The sequence below is a fragment of the Lutjanus erythropterus genome, chromosome 16 (genome assembly GCF_056507025.1).
Source record: "Lutjanus erythropterus isolate fLutEry1 chromosome 16, fLutEry1.hap2, whole genome shotgun sequence".
NCBI classification, from domain to species: domain Eukaryota; kingdom Metazoa; phylum Chordata; class Actinopteri; order Lutjaniformes; family Lutjanidae; genus Lutjanus; species Lutjanus erythropterus.
Genome location: NC_139332.1, coordinates 30,898,073 through 30,920,000, shown reverse-complemented (window position 1 = coordinate 30,920,000; position 21,928 = coordinate 30,898,073). Strand labels below are relative to the sequence as shown.

General features: G+C 40.1%; 2 protein-coding genes and 1 long non-coding RNA gene across 3 annotated transcripts; 1 reads left to right on the top strand and 2 right to left on the bottom strand.

Moving 5' to 3' along the window:
- Positions 1-246: 246 nt before the first annotated feature.
- On the bottom strand, positions 247-9,093 carry LOC146313389 (elongation factor 1-alpha). Its single transcript, XM_084738620.1, has 8 exons — positions 8,942-9,093; positions 7,459-7,611; positions 6,354-6,533; positions 5,963-6,259; positions 5,612-5,762; positions 3,119-3,375; positions 1,663-1,897; positions 247-621 (listed from the first exon to the last, which is right to left on the bottom strand). Exons 2-8 carry the CDS (start codon positions 7,600-7,602, stop codon positions 497-499), a joined length of 1,389 nt encoding a protein of 462 aa, XP_084594746.1. The 5' UTR covers positions 7,603-7,611; positions 8,942-9,093; the 3' UTR covers positions 247-496.
- LOC146313387 (uncharacterized) lies at positions 4,505-21,885 on the top strand. Its single transcript, XR_014772022.1, has 3 exons — positions 4,505-4,958; positions 14,817-14,907; positions 21,812-21,885. It is a non-coding gene; the product is annotated as an uncharacterized LOC146313387 (long non-coding RNA).
- On the bottom strand, positions 9,246-12,908 carry LOC146313388 (elongation factor 1-alpha). The gene is made up of 8 exons (XM_084738622.1): positions 12,751-12,908; positions 11,761-11,915; positions 11,110-11,289; positions 10,717-11,013; positions 10,483-10,633; positions 10,131-10,387; positions 9,796-10,030; positions 9,246-9,691 (listed from the first exon to the last, which is right to left on the bottom strand). The coding sequence occupies exons 2-8, from the start codon at positions 11,902-11,904 to the stop codon at positions 9,570-9,572; spliced, it is 1,386 nt and encodes a 461-aa protein (XP_084594748.1). The 5' UTR covers positions 11,905-11,915; positions 12,751-12,908; the 3' UTR covers positions 9,246-9,569.
- Positions 21,886-21,928: the final 43 nt, after the last annotated feature.

Below are 21,928 nucleotides of genomic sequence, written 5' to 3'. Positions count from 1 at the left end.
GACAGAACAGTATGGCGTGCCAAAACGTGGTTACATACTTGGGAAACTAGTTATACCAGTCTGTTCTTGTTCGTTATAGTTTAAAAGACACGCCTTAACAAGTCTTCTGCCTCAACCTGCCTTACCTTTTGTACCTATAGTGTCTTTTTTAAAACAAGAGGAAACACCTCTGTGTATCAAAAAACACACATTCAACTGAAAAGCATAAAAAAATAAATACTTGTAATAAAACACACAAGAGACATCTTCATTTGGCAATGTTTGAGATTTTTATTGTTTTGGTTTCAACTTAATTATGATCATAGTTTCCCCTAAAAGGCACGAGCCCTCCTTTCCTGCGGAAACTCTTCCGATGGGTTTTAATCAGCATAAGCCAGTCCTTGAGTAAAGAGCTCTGCCTCAGAGAAGACGGCGCTGGGTGGCAGGGAAGAAGAAGGGATGGGGTGGCCTGCTGCTGCTGAGACACGACTTTTTGTTGGACGTCCTGCATGAGAATTCATTTCTTCTTCTCGGCCTTCTGTGCAGACTTGGTGACCTTTCCACCGGAGGCGGCCTTCTTGTCGACGGACTTGATGACGCCGACGGCCACGGTCTGCCTCATGTCACGCACAGCGAAGCGACCTGGGGAGAAGAGACGAACAAGACAGGAGAGAAACAGAAGCCGACGAGAGGCTCATAAAGACACTTTGACATGAGTCTTTTATGTGTTTAAGGTGAAACAAGTGTTTGTGAATGAACAGTGGTCACATTATACTAAAGATAAGGACTTTTAGCTCAATATCTGAGCACAAAACAGTTAAAATATCATTATATAGAACTGAGAATCTGGACAAAAACATATTTTGAGGGGAGTTTTTTTCAGTCTTCAATGATGCTGGGAAATAAATTATAGAAGGTCAAACTCTCCGTGTGATTTAATTTATTTATTGGTACTAAATAAATTAAAAAAGAGTAATAAATTCAAACACATTATTCAATTATTAAAGAGAGCTGAGAGTTATGTCGCCTCCGTCAGCATAGATGTCAAAATCATCAGATAGAATATCTGACAAAAGTTTCATTTGATGAATTTGTCAGAAAAGAGAAAGTTTACGGGTCCTTAGGGTATAGTTAAACCGTTCTATGCCTGATTAAATTATGTTTTTGCCGAAATCTGACCGAGCTGATGGAAATCTGGGATGCAACTTTAAAGGGCCAAATATTGCATTAAAAAAAAAACAACTTTAACATAAAGATTATTAAAATAGCACATTCTTATAGATGTTATCCGTAAGTGTTGTTAGTTTTAGATTTTGAAGGCTTTTAAAACATTTTAAAATTGTTTTAAGGGTGATTTCTGGCACAGAGCTCGTTCCGAAATGTGAAAAAAAATTAAAGCAAACCAAAACATTTTATAAATTACATCTATTTCACATATATATAAATCCTTAATGAATAGATTTTCACCAAGAAAAATGCTATTGGAGTGTAGTAGTGGTAATAATTTTTTGAAAAAGTTATGGTTGGACATGATTTGATTTGTCCCAGTTCTAAAGAACAGGTGGAATTATATATGTAGTATTAAATTGATTACATTCCTGGTCATGACTGTCAAATGTCTCCCATGAAAAACGTCTATACAGCCTAATTCTCGATAAAATGGGCCAACGGTGTGTCACTCACCCAGTGGAGGGTACTGGGAGAAGCTCTCAACACACATGGGTTTTCCAGGCACCATGGTGATGATGGCGGCGTCTCCGGACTTCAGAGCCTTGGGGTTGTCCTCAAGCTTCTTGCCGGAACGACGGTCGATCTTCTCCTTGAGCTCGCTGAACTTGCAGGCAATGTGAGCGGTGTGGCAGTCGAGCACGGGAGCGTAACCCTGGGAGATCTGGCCGGGGTGGTTCAGGATGATGACCTGCAGAGGGAGAGACACGGAGGGAGGTTAAAAAGACCAAAGATCATCAGAGGAAGTGGACTGGTTGGTGCTGGATACCTCGATGGAGGTGGACATGTGTTCCAAGTTTTTGTCTGTGTGCAACTGTTTTATATGAGCAAGTTTTAATCTATGAATTTGCCTGTTAATTACTTGTATTGTTTAAACTGTGTTGATCTGGAACAGTTCTCCCTTGTAAAAAGAGATCCTCAAACTCTAAGGGACTAACCTGGCAAAATAAAGTTAAATAAAATAAAATAAAAGGTTTCTGGCATCAAGCACTCACTTTTGACTTTGCCTGAGATCATTTAGCTTTTTCTGGAAAAGCGTATCAATTTAGAATAGTTCTTAGATAATGAATTTAGGACACTCACAAGAGACAGATTTAAAAAAAGGACTGAAGCATCAGAGGCCAAGAGATATTGTGAGTTTTAGTCCTGTTTGGTTCAAGGTCCAGAAAGCCACAGGAGACATTACACACCTGTTCGTTACAGACTCCTCATGATGAGTAAACTGGACATAATAATGGCTTTGAAACTCGTGCAAAATAAAAAAGCGCTATCTCGAGCCATTGTTGGGTTTTTTCCCACTCTGGGCGACTGTAGAAACACGGCAGTGCAACATGGTGGACGTGGAAGATGACCCGCCTCCTCTGTAGATACAAACATCTCATTCAAAACTAATAAAAGCCCAAGAATTCTTAATAAATATATTCTAACAATAAAACCCTGTAAATTTTACAAACTAGCACATTAATTTATGTGATGGCTTGTTATTTTGCTGTTATTTTGACCAGATCCTAAGTTAAAGTCCACATATTAGCTTTTTCCAGGGCTTTCAACAGTCATCTTTAACACACAGAGCTTGCTTGAGTTAATTTTTATTTGTCAAACCACTGTTTCCAGGGTCTAGAATGAACTTGAGTGGAAACTAGTAGAGTTCAGTTATTGCAGAAGATTTTTTTTTCTTTTCTGGCATTTATTGTTTTGGTTAATAAGTATAGAGTATTATTGCACGAATCGCAAACAATGTGAAGATATGTTGTGAGTTTATTTTTTAAAAGACTCCAATGAAGCCATTATTTCCAGTGTATTCTGTATATACTTCATGTAAAATCACTGGGGAACAAAAATGAGTTCCTCTTATTTACTTCTTCCTTGTTTATAATTTTAATTTCCTCTTTCTTCGTTTGTTCGGACTCGCCTGGGCGGTGAAGTTATCGGCGGCCATTGGTGGGTCGTTCTTGCTGTCACCAGCCACGTTTCCACGGCGGATCTCCTTGACGGACACGTTCTTGACGTTGAAGCCGACGTTGTCACCAGGGAGAGCCTCGGGCAGAGACTCGTGGTGCATCTCCACAGACTTCACCTCAGTGGTCAGGTTGGGGGGAGCGAAGGTGACGACCATGCCGGGCTTCAGGATACCGGTCTCAACGCGACCGACGGGGACAGTTCCAATACCTGGGAGGGAACAGGAGGCAATGTGTTTCTAGAACGCTCTTAGGTTAAAATAAAAGATCTTGTAAATTAAAAGAAGTTTTGATGGACAAAATTTAATATTGAAATTGTGACACCTGTATTTTTTTTAAATAAAGAGCTTAATGAAGGACTTGAGGTCTGACATTTAGGACTTTTGACATTTCACAAACATGTTTCCTAAGTGTATTTCAGAAAAATCCTCTCTTATGTTGGGATAGTATTTTAGTTATTACAGAACCGTCCTAACTGAAGAATTTCCCAGGTTATGAATCCCATGTTAGCGTGGCACAGACCATTCAAACAGCTGCCAAAGTGGCATCACTGCTGTCGTTAGATCTGTACTGCATTGACACTGAAGATGGGGAACAACATGAAAGCTGAAATATTACGATTGAACGTCTACTCAAACACTTAAAAATTTTTTGGTCACGTGTGAATGGCTGTACTGTGACTGCTAAGATGATTCATTTTTGAATGTACGTGTTACATCCGGCTCCGGAGAAAGGTGGAGTTTCTTCTCCTTAACGTCTCTGACTCATCAAAGCTAAAACTGAACACCTGTCCTTTTCTTCTCCATTGTAGCGCGCGAACCAGCCAGACACGAGAGAAGTGAGACAGCCATCGTCAAGGTTACTGGCAGTCCTGTATAGATTATGAAACGCAGAAACAGGCACGACAGGACCGGCAAGAATTTTTCAGATTTCTGAGACGCGTGTTAAGACGGTAAAGAGGTCCCTGGCCCCTGAGCATTTTGTCAGTGTCTGGCCATCATGTGAATTTGATCATTTCTGATGACGGTGTTTGAAAAGACACAGACAGTCCTGCTGCATAACGTGTTCGCACATGTCAGGTACAAATATGGTTGACACTAAGTATGGGCTGTAACGTTCCAGAACATTCAGTTCCACCCCTATGCAAACTATTCAAAAAGCTGTCTGTCTAGTCTGGATCCAGTCACGGGGTTTGTCCTTATGAACGTATCAAGAGGCTGAGTCTTTGGTATGATGCAACAATCGACATACTCCAATTTCACTACGAGCTGCTGGTACTGTTGCCGGTGCGGCTCTCAGGATTTCAGGTAGGCAGCACGACTCTGTGCCTCTTTTTTTTTAAATTATTTTAAGGCTGCGTACTTGTCCAGGCTTTGCTTCATCTTGACTTGCATCATCTTGTTGAGTAAAAGCGATGGTTTCCAGCCGTGTACTTTGTTTTAATAGGTAAATTAACCCCTTTCCAGATATTAACTATGTGACATTGTGGGCTTCGTCTATTTTTTTTTTTAAAGAGATGTTATTTTATCACTCAGGCGTAGGTATCTTTTACTGGAGATAAACGTTCCTCATGGTTTCGCTCAGACATGAAGAGTTGCATGTTTGCATGTGAGTAGGCGCAGCGGCTTAACAGGATGACTGCAGTGAGCTTAGAGGTAATGACATGAAGGAAGAGGAGTGGTTCGTGTTCTGTCACGGGCTGCATCAGCGAAGTTTTAAAAAACTTTTTTTGCTCTAGATAGCTTTAATTTCTGATCACCGCAAGCAAGAGGAGGGTTCATCCTGCATCTTACAGTAAGACTATTAATGAAATTTAATCACGTAGAGAATTATGCTGCCTTTTTTATTCGAAGTCGGGACACATATTTAATTCCTATTTGCTCACATGCTTTATCTAAAGTGTTTGATCGGATATTCATGAACTAGAGAGACTGAAGGCTGGTTGGTTTATTATGGTGACTGCAGAAGTTGTATTTTCTACTTCTTTTTCCTGGTACTGTGAGGAGAAGAATTTACATAGACACAATGAAAAATTAGAATATGAAAAAATGTCTGAATAATTGAATTCACCGAATAACTGATCTCATGTGTACAGTATTTTTTTTTTCTCTTTAAAATTAATTTTAGCTGGAGTTGCTGATTAATCAATTTAAAATGTATTTAAATGGCAGTAATTGTGTATCATTCATGTCTTCTACTTGACTTTTTCAATAACATAAAATAAAATAAAAGTAGTAGTACAATAAAAATAATAAAATAAAATAATTAACCATGTAATATCACAGGAATTACTGTACAGGACCTTTTTTAAATGGATATACTGTCACATCCCTATTAATGTGACTTATTCAGACATTTACTGCGCGTAACAGCGCCTGTCTGAAAGGGGCTTCACAGTAGACTGTTGCATCATTTTCCACGAGGTGACACGACCTGACGAGACTTACCGCCAATTTTGTAGACGTCCTGCAGGGGCAGACGCAGGGGCTTGTCAGTGGGGCGGGAGGGTGGCATGATGGAGTCCAGAGCTTCCAGCAGGGTGATGCCAGTGGCACCGCCCTCCTTACGCTCAATCTTCCAGCCCTTGAACCAGCTCATCTAAAATGGAGAACGCAGACAGAGACATGGAGACAGAGATGAAGTAAAAGAAAGAAAAGTTATTAGTTCTAGAGGATTATCTGATGGAATAATGCGAGAAATCAACACATTATTAAGTAACTACAGTGTGCTGACTTGAGCTTAGCAAAATTAATCTTAGCAGATTAATGATTGGCGCACCACATGGTACATTTCCTCACCTTGTCACTGGCCTCCAGCATGTTGTCTCCGTGCCATCCAGAGATGGGGACGAAGGCAACAGTGGCGGGGTTGTACCCGATCTTCTTGATGTAGGCACTCACTTCCTTGGTGATCTCCTCAAAACGTTTCTGACTGTAAGGGGGCTCAGTGGAGTCCATTTTGTTGACTCCGACAATGAGCTGCTTTACACCCAGAGTGTATGCCAGCAGAGCGTGCTCACGGGTCTGGCCGTTTTTGGAGATACCAGCCTCAAACTCACCAACACCAGCAGCGACGATCAGCACAGCGCAGTCAGCCTGAACAGGCAGAAATCGACAGATTTACATGTGTTTTTACATAGAATATAAAGTTATAAATCAATAGAGAACAGCTTATAAGGTGTGCCTTTACCTGAGAGGTACCAGTGATCATGTTCTTGATGAAGTCCCTGTGTCCGGGGGCATCAATGATGGTCACGTAGTACTTGCTGGTCTCAAACTTCCACAGAGCGATGTCGATGGTGATACCACGCTCACGCTCTGCCTTCAGTTTGTCCAGCACCCAGGCGTACTTGAAGGAGCCCTTGCCCATCTATTGTTGTCAAGACAACACAAATACAGCAGGAAATAAAATGCTTGATATATATCTTTTTAAACAGGTATGAATTAGGGAACAAGTGTCCCCCAAAAACTACTTCCCTATTAATTACAATCAAATTTGGGACTTTGCTGTGGGAGTAATTCAATAAAACTGATGAGACCTATGAGCTTGTTAACTCGAGAAATACCAATTATCACCAAGCACAGTCTCTAACAATAATCTGTGTACATTTAGGCTGATTTTCAGCGCCGATACCATATATTTATATATTTTTATAATAATTTATATTTTATATTTAAAAGAAAAAATCTATTAGTTAATTAAAGAAAGGTGTTTTCCTGAGTAAAATATAATATAAAGTTATAAAAGTAAAACAAAGAAAAGTTTCCTGATTTCAATTTCAAGTATTAAAGTTCATTAGTGTTAGAAGCACATTCACTACAATTATCATCTACTTGAAGCTGCTAAATTAATTTGAGATATTTTAAAACCTATTTAATAAAATAAATATAAAAGATGTTGATAGAGATTCCCTTGGTTAAATGTTTTTAACTTTTAAAAATGTCTACTTCTTCTAATATTTACTTAATTAAACTATCCACTGGTTAGAGTATTGTGGAAGTAATTATTTCACATGTATTTGATCCACCTCTATTGTAGCTGCATAAACCTTTGAATTTAAGCTTTTATGTATGTTAAATGTGTAGGTTTTTATCAGGAATATTTCTGTATGTTGCAGTGATAGAGACAGTACACATCTTTCAACAGTAGGTGGCAGTTTTAACCAAGTAATACCAGTGAGCAGTCTCATCCACCACACCCGTTTACCCACACTGATGCCTTCACGGTCTCACATGTAGTCATAAACTGTGCAATGTTTTTTTTGACAACTGCCTGTGTCGTCTACATAACTGACCTCAGCGGCCTCCTTCTCGAACTTCTCGATGGTTCTCTTGTCGATGCCTCCACATTTGTAGATCAGGTGGCCGGTGGTGGTCGACTTGCCGGAGTCGACATGGCCAATGACCACGATATTGATATGGGTCTTTTCCTTTCCCATTTCGATTTACTAGTAACAAACAACATTGGGAATAGTTATATTCACTTTACAAATAAATGTTTCAGGTTCAAACGTGTCTTCAAAATGGCGTGAGCTCAAATGGCGACTCAGTTTTTTAATCAATATCAGTTATCGTGAGCGAGGTGCTGGCCGTTAAGTAGCTGTCAAGTCAAATTACAAACATCAAGACGAGAGTTTATGGGAGCTTAAAATTTAATATTTCAGATTAAAAACGGTCTCGAAATATCGTGAGTTCAGAGGGGACTACAAGTGGGATCCTTGTAGCACAATTCAATTAACAGTCAACAATACTGTTTAACGTGTCTTGTGATTTCTGAGCCTTGTCATAACTGCGGCATACGCAGTTAGCTAACGCTAGCTATTTGGCCGTTAATGGTAGCTTCTAGAAGGGAACTCCAGACCCGAGAAAGATCTCGCGAGTGGATCATTTCCACATAAACCATCATCTTTTCCAATACATAACCGTAATTGACTTTGTCCTTAAACCTACACACACTTTAGCACCGTCACATCATAAAGCATAATAAGTTAATACAGCGTGCACAAGAAATAAAAGTGGACAAATCTCGCGAGAAATTCACAAATCAAGGGTTCTCTTTAGGCACAACTGCCGTTCAAGTATCGGAAGCCTGATAGTCGTGTACAAATGAAGGCATGTAACTGCTTCAATACTCATCTAATGTTTTACCGACTTCCAAACGACATGCAGATGAACAAATTTGACTTAGAAGTGCTTATGTTTTTCTGAGTCATATTCGGTGCTCGTGCACGCCGCCGGAAAGGCGATGGTGAGTCACGCACCATGTGCTCGATGCCGGTTCCCCGGCCTCCATGTTGCGCCGGGAACGCAGAGCCGCCATGTTACCGACTGACGCAAGAGCGCGCACCGACATTGTAGACAGCATTAGGGTGGAAAGATGCGCGTTCACGAAGGCAGAAAGACATGACTACCATGACTGGCAGAAAGAAAAATCTGGCAAAACATTTACAGTCTGAATTTCATTGTAACCGTTACCAGTTTGCGTTCTTTTGGACATCAGTGAATAAATTTAACATTAAGCTGAATAGAGCCCCAGCTGCTTTAAAGTCTGGAAAAGAAATTCAGGAGGTGAGCAGGCATGTTTCTTATAAGTAAAATTTAAGGCAGCCAAGCAGCATCTGATTTTCAGTCTATATTTCAGGCAGCCATTTCTCACCTAAGCCAATGCAAGCAGAACCTAAACTCCCAGCCCTGGATACCATTTCAGCTCCTGAGATTTTAGATCCATTTCAGTTAAAGAATTAAAAGTCTAAGATGAAAGAATAACATTTCACCAACCTGTGCCCAGCAAATAAGACGTCCCTGATTTAGAGCGGAGGGAAAAAAGGACAGAATGTGATCTGTCCTGAGTTTTTATACTGAACCACAGGAGAGGGAGGGCTGTGCATGCTCTTGTTGCTGTCAGACTAAAATAAGGGGTGCTATTGGCTGGGGCAGCATAACTCCTATCGAGGCGATTGGATGACAAGTGTATCACCGCACACAGATAGCATGGTCCAAAACAGCTGCAACACGCAGGAGCTCGCCTCTGACAGCTAATAACCTACAACAACTGCAACAGTAAAGGATGCAAACAAGCCAATTTCAATTTTTTCAAAGACATTTATTTTTATTAGTTACCAGCAGCTTTCTTTCCAATTAATTTGTGGCATTTAACATCAAGGTACAGTTCTAAACCATTTCCAACTTAAAACTTAACTGAGAAGAAGCACTGTCATATGATTCAGGTAAGTGACAATGCCACATAGTTCTTTTTCCTTCGAAAACTTTTGCGATGGGTTTTAATCAGCATAAGCCAGTCCTTGAGTATAGAACTCTGCCTCAGAGAAGATGATCCAGGATGGGGGTGAGGAGTGGCCCGCTGCGGCAGGCACACATTTTGTTGCTGGATGTCCTGCACGTCCATTCATTTCTTCTTCTGGGCCTTCTCTGCAGCCTTGGTTGTCTTTCCTTGTACCTCCTTGGTCTCAACGGACTTGATGACACCAACAGCCACCGTCTGCCTCATGTCACGCACGGCAAAACGACCTTTGAATATAACAGTGAGCAGTTAGTAGCTGCACGGGTGCACTTGTTCATATTACTGTGCAAATACTTTAACTGTATATTGCAGGCTTTGAAATAACACATACCGAGGGGAGGGTAGCTGGAGAAGGCCTCCACAACCATGGGCTTCTGTGGGATCAGCTTGACAATGGCGGCATCACCAGACTTGACAGACTTGGGGCTATCCTCAAGCTTCTTGCCAGAACGACGGTCGATCTTCTCGATGAGCTCGCTGAACTTGCATGCAATGTGAGCTGTGTGGCAATCCAGCACTGGGGCATAGCCAGCGTTGATGGTGCCGGGGTGGTTCAGGATGATGACCTGTGGACAAGTTTTCAGTTAGAACTCAAGATTGCAACTGACCCAGAAGTGGAAGCCATTCCACTTACACGTTTAAACTATTCAAGTTCACAATACAAACCTGGGCGTTGAAGCTGCCAGCTCCCTTGGGTGGGTCGTTCTTGCTGTCGCCAGCCACGTATCCACGACGGATTTCCTTGACGGACACGTTCTTGATGTTGAAGCCGACGTTGTCACCAGGGACAGCCTCGGGCAGGGACTCGTGGTGCATCTCCACAGACTTCACCTCAGTGGTCAGGCAGGGAGGAGCGAAGGTGACGACCATACCGGGCTTCAGCAGACCAGTCTCAACACGACCGACGGGGACAGTTCCAATACCTGAGAATAATACATTTTATTAATCACTCAAGAATCTCTTGACAAGTTCTTGTTTATACTTGTCTTTCAGTAATAAAGCTCAACAATGTTCTTACCGCCGATTTTGTAGACGTCCTGCAGGGGCAGACGAAGGGGCTTGTCGGTGGGGCGGGCGGGTGGCAGGATGGCATCAAGAGCCTCCAGCAGTGTGGTTCCACTGGCATTACCCTCCTTGCGCTCAATCTTCCATCCCTTGAACCAGCTCATCTGCAGACAGAATCACAGTGACAAGTCAGTACATGTCCAATCCACTAGTTTAGTGGGTGGCAGACCACTGTCATTTTCCTCACCTTGTCACTGGTCTCCAGCATGTTGTCTCCGTGCCATCCAGAGATGGGGACGAAGGCAACAGCGGCGGGGTTGTAACCGATCTTCTTGATGTAGGTGCTCACTTCCTTGGTGATTTCCTCGAAACGGGCCTGGCTGTAAGGGGGCTCGGTGGAGTCCATCTTGTTGACTCCGACGATGAGCTGCTTCACTCCAAGGGTGAAGGCCAGCAGGGCGTGCTCACGGGTCTGGCCGTTCTTGGAGATACCAGCCTCGAACTCACCAACACCAGCAGCAACGATCAGCACAGCGCAGTCAGCCTAAAATAAAAATCACAATAGAGATCAGATTTAAAAATAACGAAAGATACAAACATGGCTTGAATTTTTTTCCAGCGTATCAAGATGATAAATTACCTGAGAGGTACCAGTGATCATGTTCTTGATGAAGTCCCTGTGTCCAGGGGCATCAATGATGGTCACGTAGTACTTGCTGGTCTCAAACTTCCACAGAGCGATGTCGATGGTGATACCACGCTCACGCTCGGCCTTCAGTTTGTCCAGCACCCAGGCGTACTTGAAGGAGCCCTTGCCCATCTATATAAGGAATAAAAAAGGATAATTAAACTTCAATTTTATACATTAATGAAGTAGCTATGGGCTTTGATATAAAGCCAATAAGTGTATGAAAAATTCAGCTTGCACCTCGTTATTTTAATGTATGTATTCTAAGTGGTCATATCTCCCAAAACTGAAGCCATTATACCATTTTATACACTTCAACATTTGAATAGCATTATTACAGTTGGAGATAAAGCAAATTTTAATATTTATTAATGAGTATTTATGTCATATGTATGCTTGCACGTTTTGTACAGACTGAGGCCTCCACTGAATTTAGTGCACAGTCACTATGAGCGTTGCTCACGTTAAGCCCCACCCCGTCGTGCGCGCACACGTCTTGCTACATTCTCGTGCCGGGCAGCGGGGCTCAGAGTGGGCACGCTGACGCCGCCATCTTGGTTCTTGACTAACGGTTATAAAGATCAGATAAATGTAACTTCTCACCTCAGCGGCTTCCTTCTCGAACTTCTCGATGGTTCTCTTGTCGATTCCACCGCATTTGTAGATCAGATGGCCGGTAGAGGTGGACTTGCCAGAGTCGACATGGCCAATGACCACGATGTTGATGTGGGTCTTTTCCTTTCCCATTGTTGTAGTTTCTGTCACGAATAAAAAGACACATTAATTAGCTTTTATTTTAAAAGAGCGCCATGACGTATTTGAAGACATTTTATCGCTAAAAAGTAACGTGATGTGACGCCAACCCTAAAAGCACCATGGTAACTCGGGACCGGCTAATTTGAACACCGTCCTGTCTGTAGTTTGTTTAAAGTGCTTAAACGAACAATGTAAAAGCTCACGCATCATATCAACTTTAAAATCAATTTAAATTCTTCGTTACTCTAAAGTAACGGTTCGGTATTTGAGCCGCAAACAGGCGGTGGCCGTTAGGCCTCACTCGGCCACAGGCCAGGCGGGACACGTGTTACTCCATGGGCCACGTCGTATAAAGTTACAAAGATTGCCAAATATTCAGGGGCCAGTTCGTCCAGACTCCCAACACCTGTCACTGAGGAATACGTGCAGTTGTTTCATGGAGAGGAGAGAAGAAATGCCTTTCCAGCATCCTCGGATGTCCGCTTTAGAAGCCCCCCTCTTTGTTCCTTTTCGCCCACATTTCTCGCCTCCCTCCTCACATCTTTTGTCTAAAAGTTTAAAATAACATCGCTAAAACTCTAAAACACACGAAAGGCAGGGGCATCAAACAGATTCAGACACGTCAGGCAACCTCTAAGATCAACATTAAGTGCTTAATTCCTTCAACAATGGAGAAAAAAAAATCCACAGGTTTGTGTGAAGTTACATAACCAGAGATGGCAAAGTTTTGGATTAAAGAAAAGTAATACTCGAAGAAAAACTCTTAATAAGCATCACAAGGAGTTACAGGCCTGTGTCCAGCTTTACATCTACCATATGAATCAAAACTCAACTTACCGGTGTTTCTGGGTTTTCACGGCCAAAGCTGCTGCCCCTAAGCCAGGTAACAGAAAGAGGAAGAGTAGGGGTGAACTGGGAGGTTTTATACCGAATGGGAGGCGGCCTGACTTCCCGTCACCCTCCCCGGTGCAGACCCGCAAATCACACACATTCCTGCAAAAAACGTCACCGGATGAACCGCCTGAAACATGCATGATGTCTCACCAGGCGACTGTGAATTTCTGCTCGGCGCTGAAACCAACTACAACAGAGAATGAAGACAATTAGAATGAGCCAGAAAACACAGTGTTAAAGCTCGCAGTTGATGGCGTTGCTGAACAATTTTAGGGTTATTTGACTAATTTTCTCCTAAAAAACACTTAATTGAACTGCACTGATCAGCTGTTTCTGTGGAACGCACTGGTTTCCCTGGAAGTTGTTTTTAAACTAGCTAGTACGCAGTGGATGAAGTAAAATCTATTAATTGAGTAAAAGTAGAAAAACTATAGTCTAAAAGTTAGTGGAGTCTGACCAATCTTGGAGTTTTGGAGCTCATGCTGAAAAATAAGTTAAAAAAAAAAAAAATCCTATATTAATATATTGGCTATTAGTAATACAGAATATAATACATAGAATATAGAATATATGTAATCACATTTTTGCAATTATCAAATGTGAAGATATGGAGTGGAAACAGGATATTTTGCAGTTTAACAGTAAACTATAGTATCCAAAATGACATCGGATTTTCATCTGCCTTTTTTAAAAATAATTTGAAATATATATAAATAAAAAAACAAAACAAAAGTAGAATTACAGTGAAGAACAGAGTCAGTCAAATCCATATATAACTTTGTTTATTGTGCATTTGTCTCTTTTTTTGGCAAATGAATTACACTCAAAATATGATTGTATTAAGGTCAAGAGAGTCTGTGACCATAACTGTAAAGTGCAATTACACTCAATAGATCGTGAAAAAATGTGTGAATTTAAATTTAAGAGCATACAGTGCGTTTAAGGCTAAAATATATTTGGTTTTTTTTAACTATGCAGTCACATATTCACATCCTCAGAAATTAACACTACACAAACACAAAACCAAAGGTGTGAGGAAGTATAGCTCTGGCCTAAGAAATGCTGGATTATATACATGATTATGTGTGTATTATTGATGTGAAATCAATATTTCATTTTTTAAATATGAGGGTTTTTGTCAATGCAGGTATATCACAACACCTGTAATAGGAATACGAAGATTGTTTCGTCATAACCAGATACCACTTGACCACATTATTAGCAGATGTTATATAAATGAAACTACAGAGTGTATTTTAAACTGAAAATTTGAAAAACACATTCAAAGACACTAGAGATGCAAGGATACCAATACTAGTATCATAACTATACTCATAAAACTATGATAGCACCACACTACTACTGAAAAAAAGTGGTATCTTTCTCACCATATAAGAAGAGTAACAGTAAGAGTAAGGTTTGTTTTTTTCATCATTTATTGATTTATGTTTGTCAGGAGCATCACTGTGTAATGTAAACATAATAAAACATGATTCTCTGCACACAGGGAGATGGATTTTTATCACTAAATAAAAAAAAAACATTATTTACCTGAACACAAGGCCAGAGCACAAAGCTCTCCCCCAGTCCCACCTTGGACCCCCTCCCACCCTCCCACTGGTATTACTGGGGGGCGACTCCTCAGCCTGACAAGATTATGAGATTTGCATTCAAACAGAGCTCAGACCCTGAGAAGATGAACTCACGCTGCTTTCAAGACACCTTATCATCATCTTACATTCACAACAGTCGCAAATACATGCAAGACCCTGATTGAATTACACATGAAGTGTATCTGCAGGGTTGACTGGTTTAATCAGGTTATCTGGATCAGGAGAAATATTCGACTTATGTGGGGAATTTTTTCCTCAAGTTTTCTGCACATTTTTCTAGTTCGAATGTGCACAATCACACCTGCTGCATGCTGTTGATGTGACTTATTAATTACACAAACTAAAAGTCCAAATTCAGCATATAAACTTAAGAAAAATGGTATGTTTTGTCACTAGGATGCTACTTGGGGGTCAGGAGGTCAGATTCTGCCTCCTTCTTTCATCACTGTGGCGTGTTGCCCAGTATAGAGTCAGCCGGCATCCCCTGGTACGCACATACACACTCACACACACACACACACACACACACACACACACACACGCACACACAGTTGTTCGGCTTTCCCTCCAGTTCAGGTAACAGCCACTTCGACTTGGCAGCTGCTGCCCTCACTCAGCGGAGAGCAGAGCGAACAGAGTGAAGGGAGGGAGGACGGGAGGCGAGAGGCAGGCTGGGGGAGACACAGGGAGAGGAGGGAGGCGACAAGACAACCGAGGATCAGAAAAAGAACGATAACTTCCTCAGAGCAGTGGCTGTCAGATATTTTTATGATTCATAATATGCAGGATTTTCACAGAAAACACTATAGACTCATATAAATATAATTTCTAAAGTCTAAATTCCAATTATCTAAACTTTATTCCTTGAAATGTCTTAAATATGACTTTGACAGGTCTTAAAAGCTGAATGTTGCTTTTATAAAGTTGTATTTAACTTCAGTCTCACTTTTAAACGTCTTTCTGAGGGGGAAAAAGTGTTCATCATGTTGTCAGAACTACAAAATTAAATCTACATTGAACCAATGAACACTAATCAAACTGCTGATGTGAAATAAGTCTTAAATTACATTCAAAATGGTCTTAGAAAGTCTTAAATTTAACTTGGTAACAGAAATATTTTTGCCCGTTTACACTCACAATACATCCACAATTATGGTGCAGTACTTTAAAAAAGAACCTATAAAACTAATAACAGTGTTTAAATTTATCACATCACCCTCTGGAGGTCATGTTGAATTCTCCCTTTTTTTTTTTTACAGCCTTCCTCAGATGGTTCAGCTCCATCATCTCTCACAAATGGCTTGAAAACATCTTTTTCTGTCATTTTACAATCTATATGTCAGGAAAGACAAACGGCATGACGCTGAAGACAAGCATTTAAATGTCACACACGTGATTAAACACTGAAATGTGACTCACTGTCTTGTCTTGAGGTGGGCTGCGATGGTTTTGTTTGATCGATTGTTCATGTAAAGTTTGCTGAAACATGTCTGCGCTCTTTAACACATTTACTCCTGCAGGCTGTTCTGCAGTGGTGCAGTGATTTCTGAAGGTCATGTACAGACAAACAGACTTATGAAAAGAGTTCATTTCTAATGTTTTTCAATTTCAAATGACACAAAATTTAAACCAGTGAGGCAACCGAATATTTCCCATGAGTAGCGTCATCAGTTTATGTTTACTCGGTCCCTTTTTATCACACTGAAAAATTGTCACAGAAATGTGATCTGCATCATTCTGCATACCATAGAGGGATGTTGTGATTATTTTGACTGCTATTGCAATTGCATGATTGATGCATTTGCATGATTCACAAACTTAGAGGGAACAAATTTTTACATACATTTATTTGAAAAATATAAAATTATTATGGTGAGAGTTTTTTGTAGGGATCTGTGCCAAACAAAGATGTTTCTGTAGACTGTGAGGTGCAGGACAGGACGTCTATGCAGCAACATAACATTTAATTTAAAATGATATTTTGACTTATATTGTGGCTTTAACAAATATTTCGCCTCTTGCGATTTAAAAAATGCAGTTTTGCTGAATTTTCAATTAACTGTTTGGCCCTACTCTAATTTATGACCCACCAGAACTGTGAGTTGGTGTCTGTGTCAGCAGAGACTCTGCCTTCTGTCTGCAGGGCTCAACAATAAGGACTGCCAACTTGCCTGGGGCAAGAAAATCTGGCACCTCACTGATCAAGCCTGACCATGCAAATGGTAAAAAAAAAGAATCAAACTATTCAACAATTTTTATTGTCAATTAATCATTAATGTAATTTTTCGTGCAAAATGACAGAAATGCTGATTTCAGACTCTCAGATATGGAGAGTTCCTGCATTTTTCCTGCATTTCTTCGTTTATTATCATATTAAACTGAATATGTTTGTGCTTTAGAATGACAAAGCAAGAAGTTTAAAGACATTTCCTTGGACTTTGACAAACAGTGATGGTTATTTTTCACTATTTGCAACCTTTGATTAAACATGACAGTTAACTTCAGTCTTTACTGTTATTTGATTACATGTAATAAAGAAAATAATTTGCCCGGGGGCAAGTAAAAATTGACTTTGGGCAAGCAGATTTCTGACCCACTTGCCTGACTGGGCAAATAAACAGTAGCAATAACGTTGAACCCTGGAATGTATTTTCATATTTTCTCATTACTTGCTGTGCTCGGGACACTTTACCCTCTCAGAGTGTCTGTAGCTGACAAATCCTGCATTTTACTTTCAAATTATCATGCTATTTTAAAAGATATTAATTTAAAAAAATTATACTTGCCTTCATAGTTCACCTCAGCCTAAAATAGATACATTCTAATCCAACAAGCTGGAACTCTTCTCTTAATAAAAATATAAATCTTCTTCTCACCAGTCAAGCAAACGTCCCCCATGTGTCACTCATTAATGCTGGAAACCAGCTCTCTTTAATCCAAAGTATAAACATATTTTCTATCTCGTGACGAGTCTTTGGCTGAGAAAAAATATGAACTTCTGTGTTAGAGAGTCATCAAACAAAAGCACAGAGTGGGAAGACATCTTGTAAAACGTACCTAATTATTGCAAAAGTGTCCTAAATAAATGCCCTGTAAATTTCAGATAAGTTGCAAACAGGTTCCTCCACACTCACACAAGGTTGTATTGCAAGAACCACACCTGTAGTGCTTGATGCATGCAGCACAAAGCGTAATGTCCCTTTAAATATCTTCTGTCTCAACACGTCGCCACAGTGTTGAGTAACTTCCATTTATAACCAGAGGGGTTAAAAATGTGGTCTGAGCCTGTTTCAGTATGACACCGTATGTTATTGATTTGAAACAGCACAGCTCGGTGCCCAAACTTTCTTTGATTCATCTGACTGATCGACTGGTGATGATCTGGTTTCCTTATGGTCTATCAGTAAGCAATGTCATGTGACATACAGTACTTCACCATAAATAAACAGGCCTACTAGATGTGATTTCTGCTTCCCAAGAACTCAAAACAATTAAAAATTGATGTTGTACTGTGAAAATCCTAAAAAAGTCACTGTCCAGGCTGTTTTAAAATTTTGAACTGACTGTATCTGAAAATACAAGTTGAGGTTATTTTGTAATGGTTCAAACCACATAAACTTAAATAAACTTGATATTAATTCAGTTGTACTTGAGAAAACATGTTCAGTAAGCTGAAGATACTAAGTTGAACCAACAACTGGTCAGTCATACTGACAAACAAAACAAAGAAATCTGATTTCCGTTTACATTTTCAGTCACGTGTTATCTTCAATCTACAAAAAAGAGAGTTTCTTCAGAAACTTAAGTGATAGCAGCATTTATGACGCCACTATTTATGGAATGAAGTTGACAAAGAGCCAGTTTGGGCCTGAATTGTGTATTTTTCTCAAACGATAAATAGTAGAAATAGCCACCCTCATTAATTCCATATAGCTTGAATGAGATACTAAAGCAATATGAATTAGCTATAGAATTAAAAAACAAATAAAGTTCACAGGTCACCTGTAATATGAAATGTTATTGTTCTATGTGTAGACCTGTACACAGGTGTGCAAAGATTCCTTTTTCCTGTAAACACAGAGAAATAAAAGTGATTAAATTATAAACTAATGGTTGCCTTCAAAGCGACACTGAGAGTCAAACATGAATTTTGATTTAATTTTGTAACTAGACGGGCGCTCAGAGAGACCACACACATCCTCAAAAGCCAAATCTCCTGTCTCACAATGTTAACCAACGTGAAAAATAATTTCTGTATCCACTTTGTGATGTTGGTTCCGTCCATAAATTTAATGGGTTCTTTCTTGGCCCATGATACACCCTTCCGCCAAGAATCACTTAAATCTGGCCAGTAGTTTTTCCATAAGCTTGCGGACAAACAGACAAACTAATCTGCTTCACTGAGGTAATCGTGAGATCCAACGAGTTTCCACAAGCAAGACTAAATTATTGCCTGCATTAATTGTAAACCATTAATCAGATCTTGTCTCAGTTGTGGCCTTGGAAGGAGGTGACTGGTTGTGCACAAATGAAAGTGAACAAGCCATGTTTTACAAGTTTGTCTAGAATGAGCAGCTGTAAACATCACCGGGGGCTAAAAACCCTGTTTGAAAAAAAGATGTTATCTCTAAATCATGCCTGTAGGGCTGACAAACAGGGACTAGTTTTCTTCTCTGACTGATTAAAAAGCTTTTTAAGGGCTAATTAGGTTGAGACGTAAGACAGTAAAGACACACAAAGGGAGAGAAAGAGACCGTGGGGGAGTAAAGTCCGTCTTTAGTTTTCCGTCCTACAGAAGGTGAAGCAAAGAAACTTGGCAGGGATCCAGATATGAAGTCAGAGTTCAGGTGACACCGAAGTACTTGACCCGTTTAAACAGTGTGCCGAGGAAAGTGGCACACACGCAAAGACAACGCCAAACCACACTGCAAACTGACGTGATCACAATTTAGATGAAAGATTCTCAAAATGCCTAATATGTCACACTTCCATATTAGTAGTTCTGCATTCATCTGCTCCTCAGATGGTCCCATTTCCAGAGTTGGGAAGTTGTTTTTCTGCTAATAAATAACTTTTGTAACTGATCTAGGTCACTTCATATGGCAGGAACCGCAACGACCTGATAACATATTACAACTTTTTACGTGACTGACGTGTTACTTCCATCCGCCATGTTTCTGTGTGTATGTTCATTGACAACAACTTGGCAAGTCATGTACCAAAATTTTCACAGACATTCCGAATTGTTGTTCCAACTTTGTGGGGGGTTCACGTGAATTTCCGCAGTCAGTTTAATTATTTAATAATTTTTCCAATTATTCCGACATCACATGACGTCGGAACATCAGGCCATAGTTAACGTTGAACCCTATCAACCGACAAATAAGAAACTTCCTATACAAACTTTACTTGCACTGTAGTTTCAAATTACACTGTGAACTACAAACACCTACTGTATAGCTACCTGGGTATCTGTCTGCGCCTTTAGAAATGCAAGTTGAATTCATGTATGTCTTCCTGTCCCTTAATTCATTTGTCTTATTAACTCGTGACTCTGACATTATTCTCACTTAAAGCCACTACAAGAAACTTTCAAACTGTGTTGATTTTGGAGCCCCCTGTGGACAAAAGTGGTAGTGTTTCCACTGTAATGACAACAAAACATAACATCGTATTTAAAATAATATACTAAATAAAATCTCCTGCTGCCTTTGAACTGGCTAACATACAGTTCACTGTAACTTTACCTGCGAAAATGTAAACAACGGCTTGTTTCGTCTGGTTTCAGGAAAAAACAGACCTGATGTTAGCCATTTAAAATAGCTACATAGAACTAGAACTAGAACTAGAAATAGAAATAGAAATAGAAATAAAAATAGCCAATTTTCTCTCCGATGGTCTTGTTTGTTTTTATAGGTCATACAGAGGCATCTGTTCTAAATTGAGACGGTTTCATAACTAGCTAAAACTGGTTGACTAGCAGGTCAATAGCACAAATTTTGTTACAGTCACCTCAATTTAGCAAATGCTATGCTACAAAAAGCTTTACAAGGACAGGACACTCCTCTATCGTTACTGTAAAACTGCCTCAGTAAACAAAAAAAAAAATATTTAAGAAATGTTGTTACGGCTATCTAGCTAATGTTAGCTTAGCTGGTGACATTTATTTGTTACCCTCCTCGTGGTGGTGCTGGAGGAAAAGTAATCAGAGTACAATGGCTGTCTCTGTGGTAGTTCTTGAGATGTTCTGGACCAAAAGTGGTTGACCAACTGACCGCCAGACTGACATTGACATGGATCCACGTCTGTCTAAAACATGTCCGCTAAAAGTGTGTGTGTGTGTGTGTGTGTGTGTGTGTGTGTGTGTGTGTGTGCGCCCCAAACACAAGAAGACGTCGCTTCTAACGACCTGATGGTTGGACAGAGCGAAGTCCAACAGCTGTGCTCTTATTTCAGGCTCTAACTAGAGGAGAGAGGGGGAAGTATGAGTGTGTGTGCGTGTGCGTGTGTGTGTGTGTGTGTGTGTGTGTGTGAAAGGGAGAATGTGATTCAACAGACTGGCAGTAAGTCCCTGGCAGCACGTCAGTGATGAGTCATCGGTATGAGCGGTGGTTATAGCAACAGGACAGATCTGAGCATTTTAACCACGGACTGATAAAACCCTGCTGTTTGTCAGCACAGACAGAGAGAGAGGGCTGCAGAGATTTATTGATCTGTCATATTGAATGAGGTTCTTAGTGTTCTGGCTTTAAAAAGCAGGACAACATATTCATTTTAAATGCCATTCATTATTAATCAACCAGTATATTTGATGCAGTGTTTACAGTCATGACAGCTTCTGCTCTCTGTTACTCAGTTTTTATTGTGATATAATTGTACTGTGAGTTTTTGGTATCATTGCATCCCCATTATATGCATAAAGTAATGGTTAAACTGGCACGTACAACAACACTGTGTTGCACTATGAAAAGAGAGCTGCAGTTTTTACGTTACACACATGCATTGCAGATAATTAATTAAATTCAGAATAGAAGAGCATAAAAAATATAAAACAAAATAAAAATAAAGCAATATAAAACACAGGAAATAATTCTGTAGTACATATTTTGATTTTGCATCAGATTAAATGTAAACAGCAGCAACAAGGACAAGATTGTCATGATAATATGGAAGACATCTTCACATTAAAACATCTGGACATCTGGAGACGATTGTCCATCAACTTTGACCAAGTTTTGCACGAAGCATCATAAAAGAAAAACAGCCTGTTTGTTTGTTTGTTTTTTTCTAAGAACCACCCAATAATTGGACCCTCTTGTAAACAAGATGAAGCATCTCAAGAGACTTTTATCCTGCAAACAATAAACTTGCTCAAACTTTTTCCCTTTCAGCCACAGGAGCTCTGACGTGACCCACTGATGTTGGATATAAGAGCCAGAACCAGTCAAGTTCTTCCACGCCACACGGACCTGACCACCACGAACAACATCTCAGCTACTTTGCACTAT